The sequence below is a fragment of the Chenopodium album genome, chromosome 3 (genome assembly GCF_948465745.1).
Source record: "Chenopodium album chromosome 3, dcCheAlbu1.1, whole genome shotgun sequence".
Classification (NCBI taxonomy): Eukaryota; Viridiplantae; Streptophyta; class Magnoliopsida; order Caryophyllales; family Amaranthaceae; genus Chenopodium; species Chenopodium album.
In genome coordinates this window covers 24,594,209-24,618,144 of record NC_137836.1, presented here as the reverse complement: position 1 = coordinate 24,618,144, position 23,936 = coordinate 24,594,209, and the positions used below count along the sequence as shown (strand labels likewise).

The 23,936-nt window shown below is 35.0% G+C and overlaps 1 protein-coding gene across 1 annotated transcript; it reads right to left on the bottom strand.

Annotated features, from left to right (window-relative positions):
- Positions 1-11,213: 11,213 nt before the first annotated feature.
- Positions 11,214-19,380, bottom strand: LOC145612733 (kinesin-like protein KIN-5B). Its single transcript, XM_081668034.1, has 23 exons — positions 19,061-19,380; positions 17,816-17,945; positions 17,568-17,723; positions 17,046-17,383; positions 16,832-16,970; positions 16,534-16,631; positions 16,224-16,380; positions 16,058-16,127; positions 15,870-15,946; positions 15,507-15,560; positions 15,347-15,427; positions 14,052-14,163; positions 13,877-13,963; positions 13,567-13,742; positions 13,328-13,489; positions 13,116-13,223; positions 12,673-12,831; positions 12,517-12,600; positions 12,226-12,431; positions 11,965-12,066; positions 11,773-11,882; positions 11,523-11,674; positions 11,214-11,426 (listed from the first exon to the last, which is right to left on the bottom strand). Exons 1-23 carry the CDS (start codon positions 19,258-19,260, stop codon positions 11,214-11,216), a joined length of 3,171 nt encoding a protein of 1,056 aa, XP_081524160.1. The 5' UTR covers positions 19,261-19,380.
- Between the last annotated feature and the right edge of the window lie 4,556 nt (positions 19,381-23,936).

Below are 23,936 nucleotides of genomic sequence, written 5' to 3'. Positions count from 1 at the left end.
TAGAACTCCGGCTATGACCAAAACAAGTTGACTCTTGTGTAGTATACAGGAATAAAAATTCGGGTGACTCAAAAATTAAAAAAAAATGACTCGACTCTAATTAAAAAAAAAAGGTTTGATAAGAGAAAAAAAACTAATTAAAAAAAGTCAATAAAAAAAATGCACATATAAGCATATCGTCATGCATGATGCAATGAACTTCACAACCTAAAGTCAAGTTCTATGTTCGACTATGGTCAAGCTTTTGGGTGTCAAAGGGTACCATGGTTAAGAGTTTGGACGCGTTAGCAAGGCAGCCTCCCTTGAGGGTGTATGCCAACGGGCGGCTCCGCGAGTTCGTGATGAAATCGAACTTGACTCCATGGTTTGGGTGGATTTAAAAACTCGGATGAATCCTTATTGCCATGAGCGTTTTCGGGTTGATAGAGCTTAAATCCCCCGGGCTAGCCACATACATAGAACACGTACTATTGTGGCAAAATAGGTAAGCTAAAATGCATATGCATACGTGAAAATGCCAATTAAATCGCAGGAATACAATTCAAGAATCTTTCAAGTCTCATCCACTCATCTCAATTAAATACCGATCACTCAAATCGATAAATAACCAAGAATCCTCCCCAGTGGATTCGCCATATTGTAGGCGTTGCTCGAAGTGCGCCTACGTTAAAGCATGTGTGAATATGCTTGACACTCATAGGAAGCGGGAATTGACGTATACGATTAGGGACAAGGAAAGTAGGGAGCCGCCAACAAGTTTTTAAGGAACTTGCAAAACCGTTCACGGATCATAAAAGGCAACCACGATTAAGGGACAACGATAGGCAACAACGATTGACCTGTGAAGGTTACACCCCATTCATAATCCATGAGATTACTAACTCCATATGGTTAGAAACCACGAAAGGAGGATCGGGGATGGTGGTACAAAGTGAGTCATGGAGTCACATTCGCCCGTATTGGCCTCTACTCGATTCTTATAGTGAAAAGTGATTCCTGCGATATCAAAGGCATGCAAACAAATATTCAATTTGCTCCAATCTATTATTATGCTAAATTGGTTTAATATTAATGCAACATATAATTCTAAAATATTTGTGATCACTTGAATTAAATAACAAGATTAAAAAGGAACCTAAACCGGTTGTCCAAATTATTTTATTAGGCGTGATTTTCAATTACATATTCCCTTTAAACATGCAATATGGTGGTCATAACAATAATAGAATAAACATTAATATTGGAAGCAATTTAACAATAATAGTGTTAGTCAAATCAAATATAAAATTAATATTGGTTTCCTTGAATTGCTACATCATGAATAAACTGTTAGTAACTTCAATAAATTATAAATCAAATTGAAACAATTAAATTAAATTAAAGGTAGAGTTGATTTGGACCAAACCCTAAGTTAATTCTACCTTTCACGCCTTGGTTAAAGTATAGAACTTTGGGTATTGTATGAACTCCTTGGAGTGCTTAAGGAAGGAATGAAAGAATAGGGAGGCTAGTGTTTAGGCTAAAGAGGGAGAAGAGAATTATTTTGTGATCAAGCTTGTTGATGATTGAAAAAGGGGAGATTTGACCTCTATTTATAAGGAAAAAAGAGGGTCGAAGAATCAAGAAAAGATAAGAATTCGAATCGGATAAAACTCTTGCGATAGACAACAGTTTTTTGCGGTTTTTGTTTTTATCATATCTTTTGATACAGAAATCGGAATAAGATAAATAAAATATAGTTGGAAAGATCTTGAAGTCTATTTTCTAACCCAATTAAAATCAGATTAAAATATTTTATATAATAAAAGATATAACCGAAATAGTGAGACAGTGTCAGTTTTGGATAGAGTTTGATATTTTATTCATATCTTTTCCGTTATAGCTCGGAATTGATATTATAATATATCATTGGAAATATAATTTCCAGGTCTATCCAACTATGAGGCACGAAAATAATATATGTCTATCTTTGAACATTTTTCAATTCGGATAGAAATAGGACTTTCAAAAAAGGAGTTTTATTTAATTTCGAACTCTTTAATCTTATCTTTTCAAAAAGGATAATTAGGATCTTTTAGAAACTTATAGAAGTTTCTAATTAATACTAATTGGTTTAGGAATGGGATTAAATAATTTGGACCCTCCACATGATCATTGGGTTGTAGGTAAGGTGGGCTTAGGTTCGGTTTGGGCTCAGTTTAATATTTTGGCCATAACTTATTCGTTACAACTCGGATTTGGGCTTATAATATATCGTTGGAAAGATCTTTTAAATCCCCATCCAAATATTTAATCATTGGACCTAGATTATGGACCAAAATAAACTGAATTTTACATTTTTATAAAAAGGACACGAAATGAATGATTTTAAAGGACACGAAATGAATTATTTTGGGTTTAAAGGCACGAAAAGAAGAAAATAAGTTATGGTTTGGGGAAATGGGATAGAAGTTGGGTTGGTTTATGAAATGGAAATATGGATTTAAGCACTTCAAGATTAAATACTCAACCCGACCAATAATGGAGATGAAAGGTTGTTCATCATCGGGTTTGGTTTTGGGGAGACATTTTTAGGTGTCTACACCTGGAATGTTATTTATTGGTGAACCTATACCCTAGATCTTTTATTCATTGATTTCCTATATTTTTATTCTTCCCTACTTTTACTCTTAGTAGTTTAGTATTCCTTTTTTTACAATATATTGGTTACCTTATTATTTAGATTGTTTTAATTAATTAGGAAAAGAAAGACCAGTTTCCTGTGGATTCGACCCTACTTCCCTATCTACATTAGTTAGAGGATTTAGGAATTACTTTTGATTAGGTGATACGACTTTATCATGTCAAACACTCCAAGGAGTCCATACGAGACCCAAGGTTCCGTCCTTAAACCAAGGCGTGAAAGGTATAATTGACTGAGGGTTTGGACTAAATCAACTCTACTTTTTATTTAATTTAATTTTCATTAGATATATATTTTTTTATTGAATTTATTAACAATTTATTCATGATGTATCAATTTTAAGGAACCCGCGGAATGTGAGTAATTAATTAATTTAATTACTCTTATTTTATTTTAATATTGCTAGTATCATGATTAGGTTTATTTATATTTTATTTGACTAACGCTAATATTGTTGAATTTCTTCCAATATTAAAGTTTATCCTATTATTATTTATTGATCACCATATTGCATGTTTAAAGGGAATATGTAATTTAAAATCACGCCTAATAAAATAATTTGGAAGACCGGATTAGGTTCCTTTTTAATCTTGTTATTAAATTAAGTGATCACTAATGTTTTATAATTATATGTTGCATTAATATTCAACCAATTTAGTATAATAATAGATTGGAGCGAATTGAATATTTTGTTTGCATGCCTTTGAGATCGCAGGAATCACTTTTTACTATAAGAATCAAGGCCAATACGGGCGAATGTGACTCTATGACTCACTTCGTACCATCATCCCCGATCCCCCTTTCATGGTTCCAAACCATATAGAGTTAGTAATCTCATGGATTATGAATGGGGTGTTACCTTCACGGGTCAATCGTTGTTGCCTTTCGTTGTCCCTTTGTCATGGTTGCCTTAAATGATCCGTGAACGGTTTACAAGTTCCTTAAAACTTGTTGGCGGCTCCATACTTTACTTGTCCCTAATTGTATTATGTCAATTCCCACTTCCTATAAGTGACAAGCATAATCATAACATGCTTTAACGTAGGCGCACTTCGAATGACGCCTACAGGGTGTTAGTGTTTTTTTTTTTTTTTGGTGATTACTTGGTTATGAGGAGAAGGTTTGATCACCCTTTTGCTTCACTAATTAGGAATACCACCAAATTCTAAATTTTAAGCCTACCCTCACCCTTTTTCCCTTACGTTACAACCTTTGGGAAAGCCCTTTTGACCTAGAGGTTGAGTCACATATCGGGGGAGGGTATTATGAGTTAAAGCCTAAGAAAAGGGGATGCAAAGTCAAGATGTCAAAAAACCACAAATCTATTTGTTTTTCCAGTTCCTTCGGGGAACTATAGAGACGCTCACTAAAAGTAGGTTTGAAGCTAATTGGGAGAATGTGCTAAAATGTTTTGAGATGAAAGTGAATTGCGTTTCTTTAGTTCTCTATGCTTAGCATGTCCTATGTTTCAATCAACCTTATATATCTTAGAACGTGCAATCCCTTACTTGTTTAGAAAGATTTGCATTCATTTGTGCTTGTACGTTTGGAAAAGTCCTGTCATGAACATTTGTTTGCTTTTCTTGTATTTTGGTTTCTTTTTCATGCTTTGCCTTGTTTGTATTATTACTAGAGTTATAGTTTAATATCTTAGGAAACCTTTATGAGAGCATCACTCGTCCTCTAGGGCGATCTAGGGGTTTAAATGGCTTGTCTTTCGTTGCTAAAATTGACCGTGATTCCTACGAAAGTGAGTTAGTGCTTATCCTCATCCTCTCTAGTTTTCTTGTTTCCTTCTTTGCTTGAATAATTTCATCATTTTTCCCTTGGGATGGATTTTGTTTTGCTCGAGGACGAGCAAAAGTTTAGCTTCGGGGAATTTGATGCGTGCCATTTATGGCACTCTTAGGGTAGGTTTTCTTCGTATTTTTATGCTTAATTTTAGTCTTTTAAGTCGTGTTTTTAGGAAATAATGCTTGATTTGAGTGTTAGCGTGTAAGTTTAGAGAAATGCGTGCTTTTATTGGTTTTCTTATTATTTTATTCATTTCTCGGCTATTTTTATCGCTTCTCCGTTTATTTGACTTGTTTTGTAGGTGTGTCGAGTTCTCCGAGATTTAATCATCAACGAGGGAGCTCAAGCGCATTCAAGGAAGTTAACGGAGCCAAGTTCGGAAGTTGAAGCCAAGCATGCAAGTCAAGCCTAACCAAGCAAGCGTAGCCAAACATCGCAAGTATGAGCATCCAGCCAGCAGCCCCGAGCACCAAGGCCACTTCCCCGCAGCAGCCATGCACCACACAGCGCAGCAGCCTAGCCTAGCAGCCGCAGGCGCGGGCCCTGCAACCGCGGGCGCGGAGTCTGCCAGCGCGGGCGCGTGGTGGCTGAACTGAAACCACCATTTTCAGGCAGTTTGTAGCCGCGGTCTGGCCGCGAGCACCCCGCGGGATGCTCTCTTCCAGCTTTTCTCCTCCGCGGGCGCGGCTTTCTGGGTTTTATTTGCAATTTCGTTTATTTTCTCCGTTTGTTTATATATTGTACGACTTTCTTTAGTCTTCATTCAAGTAATTCTTTAGTTTAAAATAGTTTTCTCTCTCCTCTAAGGAGGATTAGGTTAGATTAGAAGTTCTTCTCTCTAGTTTAGGAGTAGTTTTAGAGAGATAAAGTGAGGAATTTCAATGGTGGTTTGAGAGGTTGAAAATTCAATGATGACAGTTGTATTGAAGATCTTCTTAATCAATCAATAAGCATTTCTCACCCTATCTCACCTAATTGCTTTATTTAATTTCATGTTTGTTTGATTTGATTTTGATATTTGATGCTTGATTAATGTAGTTGTTCTTGGTATATTGTTGATTCTTTATTTCCTTAGTTGTTAGTTGATAGATGATGATTCTTGAATAGTTGTTTGGCTAGGAATTGGGTGAAACTTGTATGATTGATTGATTGTGATTAATTTGGGAATTGTGTTGATTGATTGTTGAGATTAATGTAATCCCCCGTATTTTTTAAGTATTTTATAAATGAAAATCTATTTTATTTATAATAATTATTTGTTATTTTTCATAATTTAATTTCAAAAGTTTCAAATTATTAATCTGGGTCGAAAATTATTTGAACAAATTATTTTATGCACCTTTATTCTACAATTTATATCAAATCACACAAGCCTAACCCATTTGTTTACTTAATCAACCCATTATTTTTATGAGGCCCAATCTTTCTTTTTACCCTACAATAATTCTCTCCTATAAATACCCCATGAATCTCCAAAAATTTCCCACACAAAAAGGTTAGTCTTATTTTCATCCTCCTTTGTTTCATTATTTTGCTTAATGTTAATTTAATTGTTTTGGGTTTTGATTTTAGTATAAAGATTATATTTTTAGTATCAAATTATATTTTAATGGTATAAAGATTATAAATTTCAGATTATATTTATGTTATAAATTTCATATTTTATGAATTATAAACCTAGGGTTTTAATTTATTGAAAATCATGATTTTAGGGTTTTTATGAACAATTGATTTAGGGCTTTTATAGTAATGATGTTTTGAAATTTGGTGATTATAACTACTGATTAGTTTAACTTAATTCCAGATTATTTTGAACACGCAGATTTGTGTTTTAATTTTTAGATTTTCGTTCGTTAATATTAATCCCGTTTTAATCCTGATCAGATTCTGAACTCATCCGATTTTGATGAAAAAGTAGTGTTTTCCATGTGGAAACAACTTTTTAAGAAAGACTCACTACCTTTGGTAATGTGTACTACCCTCTCGTGGCCAAATTCAGCCTCTAAATATGATTTTCGGGCAGTTTTTGATTTTAACGAAGTTTTGTTATACTTAAAATATTATCCTTGAGTTTGATTAACAAAATTAATTATGTTTAAAGTTAATTAAGCATAAATATATGTTTTTATTGAAGTTTTAAGTGTTAGAAATAGTTTCTAAGTACTAATTTTGATGTTTTATAAAGAGGGTTTAATCACCCATTAAAAAGGGAGATTATTAGGGGTTTTTATATAATTTTCAGATTTTTATTAGACTTTGAACTTGCTGTAATTTCATGTATAAGAGTGTATTTTAAGGTTTTTATGAAGAAAATTTAAAGAACTATATATAAGCCTTTAATTTTAACTAAAGGGAAGGTTTTAAAGTGTTGTTTGATTTGGATTTCGAAGGTTTTAAAGTAAGTTAGTATTGCTGTAAATTTGATTGATTGGGTATTGATTGAGATGTTATTATTTGGCTTAGGAGAGGAGTTTATTGAAGGTAATTTCTAGTTAGTAAAGTGGCATACCAATTCGTTTGCTCAAGGTACGTACAAGTTACGAAACCTTTCTTTTAGGTGCATGTTTAAGGACGACGGATCGAGAACTTAGTATCATGTATAGGGATGACTGAGTTAAATTGTTTGGTTATACATTGTGATTTCGTATGACGTGCAGTATTTTATATTGCAAGTATTATTTGTGCTCTAATTATGCAAGGTGCGCTTAGAGGCAAAGGTATATGATTGGTGTAATGATTAATTTATTACTCATTCATGATTATGCAAGCAGGATGAGTAAAGGAAGAATTTAAGTCTTCTAAGACGAGGTTAAGGTTTTGGGGTGCCTTATGCACTCAAGGTGTTTATACACCGAGGTAGTAAAGGAATAAATAATAAATGTTGCTTGCCACTAATAAATCAAGAATTGAAATTGAAAAGTTGTTTTACTTGATTGCATTGATATTGGATTGATTGTATTGTTATGCATATGAGTCATCACCAAGTCTAAACCTGTAAATCACGTAAAGTGCAAGATGGATTAGCCGTGTACTTCTGGAGTAATGACAATCTGGGGTTGGGGTACATGGGGTATTAGCCGTGTACTTTTCTCGAGGCCGTCTGATCTACGAGTCTCTTATTTCAAATATTTTTCAAAACTAAGAGTTAGGTGAGATCTCATACTAACTACGGTCACGGAGTCGCGCCCGTGGTCGTTGGATGTTTATTGATGTTTCCGAAAGGAGGCATGGGGTTTTTCTTTTATTGATGTTCCAAATGGAGCATGGGTTGGACAACCTTGTCTATTGCGTAATCCAATGAATAAAAATAATGATTTACCTATTATTAATTAATGGAGTCTTAGTAATATAAGTAGTTGAGTCGTGTGTTGAGTCTATAATTTAATGATGCATGATGATTGATTATTAGTAGCATGTTATGGATTTCTTAATTTATTTCGCAGCTTGTATGTACTCAGCTTTGCTGATTGCGTGCTTTGTGTGTTTTTCTTTGGTCATGGCCTTCGCCTTTCAATGACCCTGTGACGATCCAATTTTTACACTTGTAATATTGGGGAGCAGAATTACCACAGGTTCTTACACATGCAGCATTCATCAGGGTTGTGGGATCTTGAGTAGAGAGTTGGTTGTTTGCATTTTATTTCTTTTGCAAGTTTGAATTTATTTTAATTCGATTTTATTCGACACTATTTCTTTTGGGTTTGAATTTATTTGAACACTGAATTTAATCACTTACTACTTTTATTGGGTTTTGAATAAGGGCCTTAATGGTTCCAAGTTGTATGACTTAATTTGGTTTCATTCGTTGGTTTTGAAACTTATTTATAACTGATTTAGTTTTTCCGCTGTTATTTTCTGATAAAGCCTTAACGTTTGAACACGTGGCGGTAGCACGCCAGTAATTCTCTTGAATATTGTTCAAGGTCCTCACAGGTTTAAAGAGAGAATTATTGGGGTGTTACAATTAAAGTGATTAATGAAGGTTTGCATGTGTGTAATTCGATTAGGCCTTGAGAATTATGCTAGATTGCATTGTAATTGCTAATGACACGACTAATTGATTTAGGAATTGAATTGCAATTACTGATTGGTTTGGATTGTGATTCTCTTAGTTAGTTATTCATAGTGAACCCTAGCTTAACAATTAGGAGATATCTCTTTGATTTCAATTGATTGCTCTTATCATTAGTCTTCACAACCTTTGATTGGCATGATATTCCCAAGTTGTTGCAGTTGACATGATTACTGGTTGATCCCCGTTCCTAGTGTTTTATTTGTTTGGTTGCTTGTTTTGTTAGTTGTTAGTGCTACCTCTTTCTTTCGATTTTGACCTAGCTTAGGCGCATAATTGAGAGTGCTTGAACATTACCGTTCCTTTGGGTTCGACCCTTGACTTACCTTTATACTCGTATTTAGGTTTTTTAAGTGTTTATAAATTTAGTTTGACTTAGGGAGGATTAGATAACGACCTAGTATTCCCATCGTCAAAGACTTCAATGGAATATGTGTGGAAACTCATGAAGGAGCTGCCTTGTGAAGAAGAGGGTCCAAGAGTGAGTGCCTCAGCTCGTGTGAGATGGTAACCCCCCGAGGGTGCTGTGCTAAAGCTCAATGTTGATGGGGGGTGATAGAGGGGATAGGCTCCTCTGTGGGAGCTGTCGTCGGGAACTCTGATGGGGCTACCCTATGGGCGATGGCTTGGAGGACAGCGAGCAGATGTCAGCCACACATAGATGAAGCTATGGCTCTGTTAATTGGGATTCAGCATGCTGTAGAGTACGGGTTTCAGAGGCTAGTGGTAGAAAGTGATTGTCTTAGATTGATCAATGTTGTAAAGCCATAAGAAAGGGAGGGGGGAAGTAACTTTCATTTAATCTTAGATGATATTTATCATGCTAGTAGTACTCTTAGTTGGGTGTCTTGGAGTTTCGTCCGTAGAGAGGGTAATAAAGTATCCCATGAACTTGCTCATTGCTTGCCATGGGTAATAGGTAGTAGAGTATGACAGGGTAATAAAGTTGCCCATGAACTTGCTCATTGCTTGCCATGGGTAATAGGTAGTAGAGTATGGCAATGGATGATGGTAAAAGAATATATCATCGTGATAGTATAGACTCAGAGTTTCATCATTAAGTATCCGAGTCATTGTACTTTGTACCCTAAATGTAGGGGGTGGGAGAGGGGAGAAGCTTTAAATGCAGTTACGTTATTCATAAATTACGCTTTGATTAAAAACAATTATTATTGCATGCGGAAAATACTATCATATGATGAATTTTTAGTTAACTAGTGATGCATTTTTTTATTATTTATTAATCCTCTAAAATCTTATTATTATTATTATTATTATTATTATTATTATTATTATTATTATTATTATTATTATTATTATTATTATTATTATTATTATATTAATCTTCTAAAATCTACTACTTATTTTCATTGATAGTTAATAATTTTAATGGTCAAAGTTGAGTGATGACAAAAGTGTAAGTTAAGAAAAAGCATGCTTACAAAAAATTTTAAAAAATAAAATAAAATAAATAAGGGTTAAAGTAGACCTGTCAAATGGGTCATTCGGGTCGGGTATGGGTCGGGTCATTTCGGTTCGGGTCAAAAGATTATCGCGTCAAGTTCAGGTCGGGTGGGGTCATTTCGAGTTTCGGGTTGATTTCAGGTCGACCGATAATCGGGTCGGGTCGGGTATCGGGTCAACACTTCGGGTCGAGTTCGGGTCGGGTCAGTTCGGGTCAGGTCAATTTTCGGGTCGGGTCAACTTCTAGTCGAGTCATATTTGGGTGATTCATTGGGTTGAATTCAACTCTGTATATATATATATATATATATATATATATATATATATATATATATATATATATATATATATATATATATTTACGAAAAACTCAGTATATTTATTAAGGCTATTTTTTTCATGGATTATAGTAATTGTTTGACTTTTATTAACCTTTTTTTTTTTTTTTTTTTTTTTAGAATTTTAGACTGAGAATCACTTTCAAGATCTCCTGAAACTAAGAGGGATGCTCTAACTAATTGAGTTATATCTCACTCTCTTATTGATCTTAGTTTTAATACGTACTCTTATTATCATTGTCATGGTTGTAATAATTTCTTTGAATTATTCTTATACCCCCTCCGTCCCAAATTACTCTTAACGATTTGACATTTTGCACTATTCACACATCTCACTTTGACCATCTTTTTTAGCTATTATATGAAAGTCAATATAGTCATGTAAGATGTTGTTGGGTCTATTTTAATGTATAATTTCCTAATATAAACTTTTTATAACTTATATAATTATTTACTAAAAGAAGTTAACGGTCGGGTCATTTTCGGGTCGGGTCGGGTCTCGGGTCAACTTTGGGTCGGGTCATCGGGTCGGGTCATTTCGGGTTGGGTCATTTCGGGTTTCGGGTCAAGGTCAAGTCAGTTCCACCTCAGGTCGGGTATGGGTCGGTCGGGTTAATTCGGGTTTTTGGTCAATTTCGGGTCACTGGTTTTGGGTTGATTTCGGGTCATGGGTCAGGTCATTCGGGTCGGGTCATCGGGTCTGGGTCAGGATTGCCAGGTCTAGGTTAAAGTGAAGCAACTAAAACAATTGATTATTTGCTTGGCTCATCAGAAGATGAGACTGTTTTCTAAGAGAAACTCATTTACAACTTCAAGGTTTATTTTCTCCTGTTTACAACACAACTGGTGATACACTAACACTTTAGTTGATGTTTGCAAAGGGAGCCCTGCTAGGCCATTCTGTTGTATAATTATGTGGTTGCAGGGTCTTTGTCTCGACCACACATATTTCTGATCTTTCCCCTGCATTGATGTCTGCATGTAATTTAGCGATTGCTGGAGTTCTCAGTCCCTCTATGGATGCCAAACTTGGCACTTCTACAACTCTTTTCTCGAAAGATGACTCCTCATCGACCTGTTCATAGCAGAAACAAATCAATGATTTTTTTGTGCATCCCATCTATTTATATAGTGTGTTGTTGTAGTGTTGATATAAGATAAGGGAGTGTACCGTGTAATCCTTAAAAAGGCTCAATTCCAATTTGTTCTGAATAGTTGAGAGACTTTTGTTGTGCTCAGTTTGAACAGAAACAAGCTGATTGATGCACTGATCTGATAAGGAATCCATCTTGCCCTTCATTTCACTGTCTAACATATGAGTATCTGCAAGAGTAATATTTTTTAGCTTCTGTTTCAAGCATTGATCAGAGAAAAAAAATAAATGCATATACAAAAATTGAATTGCATTTAGAAAGGAATACCCTTAAGTTTGAAAAGCAGGCTAGAAACTGAAGCATCAAATTCAGCATTCTTCGCAGATGATGTAGTGATATACCGGTTCTGTGCGATTTCATTTTGACAGATCCTTTCGCTGTAACAAATGCTTGTTAGATGCCTACAAGGAAGATTAATGCCTTGTCAAATAGAGAGAGTAATGATTGAGATATGCTTACTTTATGGTAGATTGTATTCTTAATTTTGCATCATCATTAAGTTTTTTGACAGAATGTGCAGCTCCTTTCCACTGATCTCTTGAGTTACTAAACTGGTATGAGCTGCAAAACCGGGATAAGCGATCAAGAGGGTGATAGATCAATAGTTACAGTATACCATACGCCACATTGAGCTGGAAACACCATGGTAGAACCTAACAGTGGGGGACAAGATGACATGAAAAGGCATAGCAGCCATGAGAATGAGAATTAGATATGTACCACTGCTCTATCTGTTCCTTCATAGACTCATTAATCTCCGTTAACAAGTACAAGTCTGTCAATACATGCCCTTCAACATTTTCCACATGTCCATTCAAAGCATTTTTAGCAGCTACAGAAGCTTGCTGAATTCTGGACAACTTTTTCTGGCTTGCCATACTATCTTCTAGTCTAGCCTCATAAATGTTTCTCAACTCTTGTGAAACCTTACCAAAGTAACAATTTATTAAATGTCAATAGAACTATACTAGGTAAACGATGAGATTATGAGAAGGTATAGGCCACACTCACCAAAGCTGCTTTGTTAGTTCTTAATGTCGCCAGTGCAGATACAATTTGTTCAATTGCCTGCTGCTCCTCTTTTGCTGATTGTTCCTGTTTAACAACCACATTAGTGAAGCATTGGAATAACTTCACCAGAATATATAAAGGTTCCAATAAGTCTACCTCAAATACTCTTTCGAACTTTTTGAGATAGTTATGATTTTTGGCTTGGCTTTCTTCAAGACTACTTATGAGTTCGGATGCATGGCTGCAGATCTCATCAAAAAATGCTACAGTTGCTTTGTTGATCTCTTGAGCTGAAACTAAAGTCTTTTGAAGTCCCTGAAATTATAATAGGACAACCATGTGAATAAGAAAATACATGATGCATTTCCAAAAAGGGAAATTCCCTGTTTCTCATGGTGAGAAACGGATTTTTTTTCTCATCGGCGCATTTTTGTGAATAAATCAACAACTTTTTCATTATTGTGGGCTTCACAGTTGAATAAAGTTGTTGATTTATTTACAAAAATGCCATGTGAGAAACAAAATTTGTTTCTCACCATGAGAAACTGGAGCACCCTCTTCCAAAAATTAGAGGACAGATTTTGATTTATATACATTACCTGTTCTTGTTGCTGAGAAGAATACAGCAACAGCTCCTTTTGCTTAGAAAGGGAACACTCAATATTGTAAATTACATCCTTGGCCTCGACAATCAATGAATTGAATAACTGCAATTTTAAAACATACATAAACAATATGATCCGAAAATTGATTAAAATTGTAATCATTTTAAAGGCTCTTCTATCCTTTGATTTTGAGCTTGAAGCCATACCTTTTCCATATCTACAGCTTGACTAGATATACTGGAATTTACATACTCCATATCTGCCATAGCTGTTCTTTGTTGTGTTCTGTTTAACTCCCTCAAAGCTGTCATTGTAGAAGTATGTACATCTACTATTTTCTGAACAGTTGATTGCAAGTTCTTTGTTGCCTAGATTATATGAAGAAACTCGGTCAAACCTTATCCAAATAAGAAACATTATATCAGTACCCGAATTGAATTCTCACATCATCTTTGCTGGCAAGAAATAAGCACAAGTTGTCTTCCATGCATCGCAGTTGATCCTGCTGCAGTGAAATCGATCCTGATATCATTTGGTGCAGGTTTTTTAAGTATTTATCAAGCTGAGAACCAAATATGAGAACTAGCTTATGATTTTGATTATCCAATTTGCTTTTGTCATCTGTAAATCAAACCCAAAAAATGACCTTCTTAGTTTACTGCACCAATAAAATACCTATCTGCCTTCAACAAAAATACAAAAAACATTGCTGCACTTCTGCAATTTGGTCTGATAGAAAAACAACTAGCTCAAACCTATTTTTTTGTGCAATATTGATATGTCTTCAGATGCATTTCCCAAAGTGCAACACAGCTCCTTTGCGCGTTGAATTAGAGCATTTTCTGGTTTTTCAAATTGATGAGAGTATTGTATGATGGCGAATGAGCATATCTTTCAAGAAATAAACTGAAAACATCTGCATTAATTTACCTGAGTACATAAGTTTGGATATCATAGAGTCTTTATCCTGTAACTGGATGATGGATAACTTCTGTTTCTCTTGAAGTTCGTTCAAGACCTTACAGATACTCTCTAGATTTTTCTGCGCTCAAATTAAAATAGCTCTAAAATTAAACCAAGTTCAAAATTTATTGATGAAAAATTCCCCTTCTATGAAAAGCGTATGCACTACCATTAGCTCTTCTTTGATAGAGAAACTGTTATCCGTACAAATAACATTAATGTTAGTAACTGAGAATGCTTGTTGCACTTGAATATTTCATATTCTGATACTCCCTAAATCTTATGTGCGCATACTGTACAATCCATAACCTGAGTTTCTTTCTGATATAAATTTGAAGACCATGACTAACGACAGTTGCGGTTACCTCATATAGTTTCAGTTCATAATTAGCTACATAGTTGCTTGATAGTCAAAAAAGCTTTGATGATGTCAGCTAGGAATTAAGTAACTGTGATAAATGCTGGCTTGAAAATTCATGTGCAGAAAAAAATTAAAATGTAATGCATAAAATCAGAAAATCTGAAGAGCGTTCTTCACAAAAATAAAAAAATAAAAAATAAATAAATAAATAAATAAAAAATAAAAAATTTTGAAGAGGCTGATCAAATATTTCCTGTAACAAATCCCCTAGGAGTGGCTTAGATGGAATTCGAAAAGGATTATATATGAAAAAAGCTGGTAATTCACAGGAGCAAAGCAGTGTTGTTAACAGCAAGTTGTTTGACTATTTTAATGTACCTGTACCGCATTTTCGTTGCAATTTTCATGTGTTTCCTTGATATGTTACTTAGGAACTTAAGGAATTGGTTCATTTTCAGATGGTATTGGCAGAGTAATTTTAGAGTTCTTAGTTTCCTGTTTCGCTAACTAGGGGTGGTTAATGTGGTAGAATGTGGAATCATGCCTAATGAAAAGTATATTTGGTGCTGTCTGTATAACCTAATAAATCATTATTCAATACAAACAATTTTTTCATTGAAGTTGCATTTGTTTCTGTATCCAGTTAAGCTTGATTATATCTTTCACCTATGTAATCCCTAAGCTTAGATAGTTAGATTGATATCTTTATATTTTACTTTGCTTCAGGACTCATTCAATCTTCTTCGGTTCATTTTTTGATTATTTTTCTTAGTGCTGTGAAGAACAGGCTTCATTGGGCAGACCTAGTTTATAATTGGTGCTAAAGTTTAGTGCATGAGTAAGAGATTTTGACCAACATCATTTCCTTTCCTCAAAGCTTTTCAGGGCAGTGATAAGATACCTTGCAATCTCGGAGCTCAACATCTAAATCCAATTTCTTTTCTTGCTCAGAAACATACAGGTCATGGTACTTTTGAACTTCCTGGAAGAGTAAAAGATACAAATAGATAAATTATATGTCATGTCATTCCAGTAAGGAAGAACAGAAAACAAAACTTTACCTTTCTACTTTGTTCGATCTCCATCTCCAACTGCTTTATCTTCGCAATCCTTCCCTAATGAAATTAATGCAAGCCCCAAGAAATATTAAGCAGAGATATGAAGCTAAGATCGATTACTTAATTATATCCCAATCACTAAGATTGATAACTAAATTATGACTAATCAATTTAGAGAGATTAATCCCTGAGTTGACAGCTTGAATAGTCTAGTAATTACGATGTAAAAATTCCAGCTTATACATATATACACCAAATGCAAGTGATCTTATCATTTTGTTTTTAATTCAAAGATTTTTTTTTATCACTTATTCTGTTATTCAACAAGGTGATTTAGGCATTCTACTGAGTGAAAAAAGTATCGACCTTCTTTTCTGCTTCATCTTGGACAAATCTTTCGTGCGGTATATAAACACCATTTTTATCCCTAGCAGCCCGAATATCTGACAAATTCATTGAAAAAAAATTATAAAATTAGTCTGTAAACGAAAGCATTTTGTTGCTTTTTTATTTTCTCTCAAGACATTAAAAGCACATAAATACATTTCAGAAACCTTGTTTCATCCTCTCAAGTTCCATGTATAAATCTTTCAGCAAAACTATCTTGGACAGCCTTTTGTTTGCCTGGTTGGTTCAATTCATTACATGTTAGCAAAATTTTTAGATCTCACATAATAAAACTATACTAGTATCAATTCTGAGGTAATAAAGCCATATTACCTCAGGTTTGTTTTTAATATTTTTAGCACGATAAGCATAATCAAGAGTACTAAGGGTTTCTTCCAAACAGTTTGTAGATGGTGAGATTGTTGCTATGATGCAGGTCTTTGTTTTTCCTCCGAGTGAGTCTCTCAATAACCTTGTCAGCTTACTGTCCCTGAAAAAAGTTAGAAAAACAATGAACAATTGTAAGAAAAAGTGTTTATCTGAGTTTCTGCTGCAAGTACACCAGTCCGAACCTGTAAGGTATATGAGCTGAATGTTCTACGTGTGCATTAATAACTCTTCGAAGGGTGAGTAAAGTCCGAACCTGTAAGGTATATGAGCTGAATGTTCTACTAGTGCATTAATAACTCTTCCGAGGGTGAGTAAGCTCTTGTTAATCTCCCCAGCTTCCCTTGCACGCCCCTACATTTTCGTTACAATCAGCATTCATATATGATCTCCATTTTGTAAGACTAGAATTTATGATCAATGAATAACCAACAACAAGAAACCAAAAGAGGTTTGAACGATTTATATCTCCGTTATGTGTTAGTAATTAAGGGCTAAACAAAGATCCAAATCGTTATCTTCTTTTCTACCCAGGGAAAATTACTAATAAATACCTCTCTTACACCAAAACGAGAGATATTCTCAGATCCTGCAAGATCAACAAGGTTTAGCTTCCCACATTTTATGAGCTCCTCCTCTCCAATACTTATGTCCTTTACATGTACTGTTATGGTGAAGACAGAATGAGAGCGACTGCAAAAGGAGTTTTAGTTACCACAATGTTTACTACTTCAAATGCAAGAAGGTAACTAATGGGAAAATAATCACCTGCTACGCTTGTTCAGTAATGTGTCTGCTGTTCGTCTTTTAGCAGCTCCTCGTTCCATAAGGTTATAAATGTCGTTAGCACTGTACACGACTTCTTCTTCAAGGCCTCTAATTATCACACAACCCCTTCTGTCTTCCATCAAGGAGACAGATTTCTTTTGCTTATCTTCTGAGAACCTTGAGTTATCTTCATGAGTTAGTAAATCTGTTAATTCTTCATTATACAGTTCTAAAAATGACACCTTCATACTGTAGTCAGCATTCTGAGCTTCTAGTATGTCAAATAGTTGTCGAACTGCTCGTGGGATGACACCAGCCTCCGCACACACTTCAGTGCCCTAAAAATGTATCATTCAAGGTTTCAGCATGTAAAAAATTTATAGGCTCTTGTCCAAGTGCCATACCCATGTCCGAGTGTCGAGGGTCCGACACTCGTACTTGAGGTAAAACTAAGAGTCCCAGTAACATAGCTATAAACTATCTTCTCTACCTCAAATTATTAGGTGTAGTTCAATATTTTACCTTTGATTTCATTGATCCTTCCATGGTATAAGTTTTGCCTGTCCCAGTTTGACCATATGCAAATACTGTGCAATTGTAACCATCAAGGACTTCTCTAACAATGGGCGCGATAGCTTGGTCATAAATGGTTCTTTGTTTTGCTTTGGGTCCAAAAACCTTGATGAATTACATAATATAGTAAGAAAGTAAGAACCTATACAAGTTTATAAACCAAATAATCATAATTCAATAAGATGCATATAGCTCACCTTATCAAATGTGAAAAGTCTATCCATTTGCTTATTAGCTACACTTTGTGAAATACTGACTTCTCTTTTAAGCTCATTACATGTTACCACTCTTGATGGGTTACAGCTTTGCTCATCTTCGCTCAATGGCCTGTACCAAAAGGTATATCAATGCTTTGCCCCCAACAAATCACGTTGTGCACATATAACATATAGTTTTACTGACATGAAGAGCTAGTATTTGCTCGAAAGCTTTGAGCCCAATCAGCACTTTTGTATATAACAGCTATTGCTCACTACAAGCACAAAACCACCACTCTACCACCCATCCAGTCACTCACAAATCACAATAGTCAAAATTTAGCCACCATAATTGAGTGACAGAAATTATACAGTTCCTAATGACATAAAAATTATACAAAGCGTGCATAAGCACTAAATGATTGTGATATTACTGATTTCAATGAATATAAACAAGAGAATACATTCAATTAGATTATGCAAATTAATAGTTCATGAAAAGTCAAAAATCATTATTACCATCTTTCTAAAATACATTAGATTATACAGATTCTTTCTCATACCGTTTTTTTGCTAAATAACATCTCACATTTCGAATGCCTATGAAATCTATGTTTTGTTTTCATCATACAAAATGATTCGAATTTTACTTTTGTGGTCAAACTACATTAACATTACCATCAATTTTTATCTCAATTAAACGGTAGATGTTATAATTCTGTACACCAAACCAATACTTGTTTCAAAATAAATCAAAACTACTGTTTCTTGCATCATAATTTAATGTAAAGTTTGTAAAATCTTTGTTTTAGAGTTTTAAATGTGGCCTTTTAATCAAGGAACAAAGAAGTAGTTCAAGTACTTAAATAACCAAGGACATAATTAGAGAAGCTAAGCGGAGAGACTTTGTCTTTTGTATCAAAGTTGCTAGAGCTCTTGTGACTAAAGCCCATCTCCTAGCAGTGAATTGCCAGAGAGATGGGTGATTATGTTTTCTAATTTTATCTCTGAAAAAAAAAATAAAAAAAATAAAAAAAAAAACGTACTTAAATAAATACAAGTTATTAACAATGCCATACTTCGTATTTATTGTAAGTGACATTGTGAATTATAAATTAATCTAATTTAAATTAGTCACACACTTTCATAACAACACCGTATAAAACGATAAGACATGATTTGAGATACCAATTGAGACATATGATTATAACCCGTAACAATATGCAAACAAGCTAAATTTGTTACCTGCATCTTAGAATAACCTGCACATTAACCTCCCGATCTTTATCATGGCGATGAAAACTCGAGGACGACTTAACATCACTAACTCTAGAATAATCCATCCGGTGCGGTTCGGGCCGAGGTGTGAAGAACGGAGACGGAGATGCAGATGGAATCATCCCTAAACTCAATTTTTTAAACTGATCAGGTGTCATTGACACCATTTTTTTTTGGGTTTATTCCTAATTGAGAAAACAAAATAAAGTAAACAAATTTATGAGAAGCTGGATTATCAAATTAATCAAATTGGAGCAAATTTGAAAAGAGTATTGGGGAAAACTGTAGAATTAATTGTGTTAGTGAGTTGATGTAGGTAGTTTTACTTTTAGTGAGCGTTTTAAGAATGATGAGATACAGAGAAGGGGGAAGTTTCAAAGTTGCAACTTTTAACGGCTAGGTGTAAAGTTCGGTTTTTGCTATGGGAAAGTGGGCCCCAAGTCAGCAAATTCTTTTTTTTTTTTTTTTGTTTTTTTGACAAAGAGTACTATTAATGAAAAGCATTATTACCACCTAAACTAAGTACAGAAAACAGAAATACACGATAGAATATTAGGGGTCGGACCATACAACTTCTTACGTTTAGGAAACCAAGTGTACTCAGTGGGACAAGAAGCTATTCTTTTAAAGCCACTTAACCTGCAAAACAAAGAGTTAGTAAAACATGCTGGAGACCTACTTTGCATAGTGGCATATTTCCTTCTAAACTTGGGACGGGAAGACGAGACTAAACCCAACAATCTTTCAGAGGAGGAAGGTCTTGGGTGAACGGGAATCTGCAGAGGGGAAGAAACAAGCGAAACTGGTAGGAGCATTGACGCAGCTTCACATGATGACTCGTGACCTGCCATACCTGTGGATGGATCTTCTTGCATCAAATCTGGAGTTGTGTCACACCTATCGCACCCTTCCACAGGGGGTGACTAAACTCCATTGGTGGAGAAATTTCTTGAGTTTCACCACTATCCATCTTTTTCAAAGCATTGGCTACTCGGATGGTAATGAAATTCTTTTGGGGAGAACAGAAGTATTGTACTGTTCTCCCTCTGGAAATCACTCCATACATCGTTGGAGTGAGACACAAATAGGAATCATTTCGCTTTTGGCTTGAAAACCGAAAACTTGACCCTGTGAGATTTGGGTTTTTTGTTTTTGAAGTGCCCTTCAAAACACAATTGCTATCAATAACGTTGGGCCTAAGATCTTGGTTGGTAGGGTTTACTTTACCCTCCAAATCCAAAAAATTGCCACTAACGTCCTTTTCCATTTTGGTGTTGTCTTTCACACCTGAACACTTATGAACATAACCATCTTCACGACCATCTCTTTCCTTTCGTTTCCCTTTTTTTCCTAACTTCCTACCATTATCTTCCTTCCCACAGCGAACATAATCTCTAAACTTCTCATCTTTCCTTGTTACTGCTAGTGCCTCATCAACAAAATCCGGAGACCAACCCAATAAGGATATCACCTCCTTTAGTTTTTGTTGTGACTCACTATTATTGGGATCTAATTTAAGGGCTTGTGCAAGGTCCATGAAAGCTAAGGTTGGTTTATTGAGTCCTAATGCGGCAATCGCCCTTCTATAGTAAGCGTTCACATTAGTAGTATCAAAGCACAAAACCGCTGAACATAATTGACCCACTCTATCATAGTCTTTTACCTTGATGAAGCAAGCACCCAAGTTCAGATTAAGGGACACAGCAGTGCCCAAAAACATCAATTTATCCTCTTCACTACAGACTGTAGCAAAGGATAACAATTTAAGAGCAAGGGAGTATTTTGCAATAGCGGATCCCATTTGATTTTGCTTGTAAAACATATTTCCCTCATCTTTTAAACTCTTAACAAAATTGAGAATCCCAAAAGGATTCTCCAACTGCCCAACAGAAAACTCTAACCCATGAGAAGAGATATCATTCTCTTCAACATGTGAAATACACAACATACCCCTTAGTTCTTCAAAACTAGCCATAAAACTGAAACAAAGTACTAGTAGAATAAAACACTAAAGGAAGGCAGAAAACTAAACCTCTAGGCTTCCCTTTAATTACACAAACATACCAGAAAGATGAGAAATCCAGCGACCAAAGAAAACCCCAATCTTATTGCTACCAATTGAAGGGCACCGGAGAGCAGTGACGGGTGAGCCACGAGACGGATATAATAACTAACACAAGCAACAAAAAAAACAGCAATAAGTGAAAATATAAGCAGGGTTGAACCACCAAAGAGGAACTCTGCTAATTTCACTGGCAGATGACAAGGTAAAGTCGTATCCCCTAATAAAAAATAATTACCTAAATCACTAACTAAGATAGATAGGGAAGTAGGGTCGATCTCCACAGGGAAACAAGTCTTTTTACTCCTAATTAATTGTTATAATCTAAATTATTTAAGTAACCAATATTTATAATTAAGTATGAAACTAAACTACAAAGAATAAGAGTAGGGAGAAAACGATATATAAAGGGATCTAGGGCATAGGTTCACCAATAAATAATACTCTAGGGTAAAACATAGTAATCAATCATTGACATTGCATAAATAACATGATTAACAGGCTCTCGCAATTTATTAATCAACATAGATCTAACAGGCTCTCGCAATTTACTAGATCTAAGCTCTTATTGAAAATAGCCTTTAATATCAAATTAACATCTGCTCGATTCATCAATTTAATATTGCTATACTTTTACAAGCCGCAATTGTAAAACATTAAAACAATCCAATAAGAAATTATCATGCAATATCAACAATCAATAATAGTCAGTCATCAATGCATCAATTAACCAGATTGTAAAGGGCTCTCGCTACTTATTACAATCACACAATTAATTTATCGGTATTAAATCTCATCTCTCGAATCTTGACTTAACCATTTATAAATTAACTTGCCTATTGAAACTAGACCTAAACATTAATTCTCATCTCTCGATTCTTGAATCAATATTGTCAAACTCATGCATAAAAGATAGGCCTAATCTAGTCACAGAGCATTAATCCAATCAATAGGAAATTAATCTAGCATTGATAATCAACAACAATAATTTACCCCTTCATATTATTTATTAGATCCCCATAAACCCTAGAAATTAAACTACTCACACATATTAAAAACTAAATTAATCAAAATAATAAAATAAATCATGATGAAAGGAATAAAATAAATAAATAAGATTAAGGGAGAAGAAATAAAAGAGAAAGTAATACTAAGAGTTTAATTAAAAGGAGAGAGAAAAGTTAGAGAGAGAAATAGAAAAGAAAACTAACTTAAAAACTAAAACTAAGACTAAAAACTAAGAAAACTCCTAAATAAAAGCTAGCTAAAAACCTACGTAACTCCCTCCTTTTGTAAAGAAAGGAAAAGCAACTTGATTCCCAATCAACTACTACTATTACACCGACATCATCAGCAAACAAAACCCAAACTTAGCAAGCCCAAATAAAAATAGCCCACAAGCATGCTCCTCTCCTTTAACCGTGAAAGATGGATATTATCAATGGGCCCAAAGCTGTAGCAAACCGACTTGAGCAAGAAAACTGCAACGCACTCGCCCGATCGGGCATTGGGCCGCCCGATCGGGCCCGCCATTTTATGTCCAGCAGACCTGATGTGATATTATATGGGCTTATTCCTTGGACCTTCTTGTTTACTCTTGGACCTTTATTGTTTGTCATATGTTTTGTGGCTTCATTACTTGGCCCGTAATAGTAGCTTATAATTGGACTTCTTTACTAATCGAGCCCTTAATCACCGAATTAAATTCCTTTAACTCGATCTTGGGCTTTAAATATACGGTCATAAAATACGCTCCGTCTCTAATATTTTTGTAGTGGCTTAAATAAGCTCGGGAATTATCATAAATCTGCAAATTCCTACAAAATAATACCAACTCTACAAAAACACTAGTAAACGTATATTAGTAATAAAAATAGCTCCGTAGAGCTCAAATAAGCACAAATATGACCATGGGATCGGGAATAAAAATATATATAAAATAGACTTATCAGCAGACCAAAAAAAAAAAAAAAACAAAAACTAAAAGGCAAAAAGGGAGATAGAAGAAGTGATTGAGATCGCCGGCGACGGCTAGACGAGCCGCACCAGTCGTCGGCGAGCAATGGCTGGGAAAAAGGGGAACGGTGGGGGCGGTGAAGGGATAGGAACGAGGGTTAGAGAGAGAAAGGGATAGGAACAGGGCTTCCCTCTTTGGGTTTGAATTACCAATCAAGTCAGCAAATTCAAACTGGCGCGTTTACAATTTTTACATATTTACATAGAGTTAAGAATGTTACAAGGGACTAAACTTCCAGGAAATGTAAAAAGAGGGGACTGTAGTTTGGAAAGTTAAAAGCAGGGGACTATGCCTATAACTCCGGCCAAGGTGACCTTCCACCACCGGTTACCATATATTAACTGATTTAATTTTTTTTTTTTTTTTTTTTGGTCTGAATCACTGACAAGTTTTTAATTTTATTGAAAAACAGAAAAAATTTTGTAAACAAAAGTAGTCGTTATCCAATTATGTAAAAGAAGATTTTCTAGCAACAGAAACATAATAGAGTTGATACCACCCTACCATCAAAAACTGTCAACACCACACACCATCACCACCCCGAACGACGCACAAATTTAGAACCCCAAACTTCATTCATGGTTTTCTTTGATTTTCTCTGAAAAATGCAATAGTGGAAATCACAAAGGGGGATTTAATTCGGGCATGAATCCCATAACGGCTGAGCAATTACCGCCGCCGACACAACCACCGTCGCCGCCACAACCACCGCAGCCCCACATGAAGTCAACCCACCAAATAATGTGTAATCCCCCATATTTTTA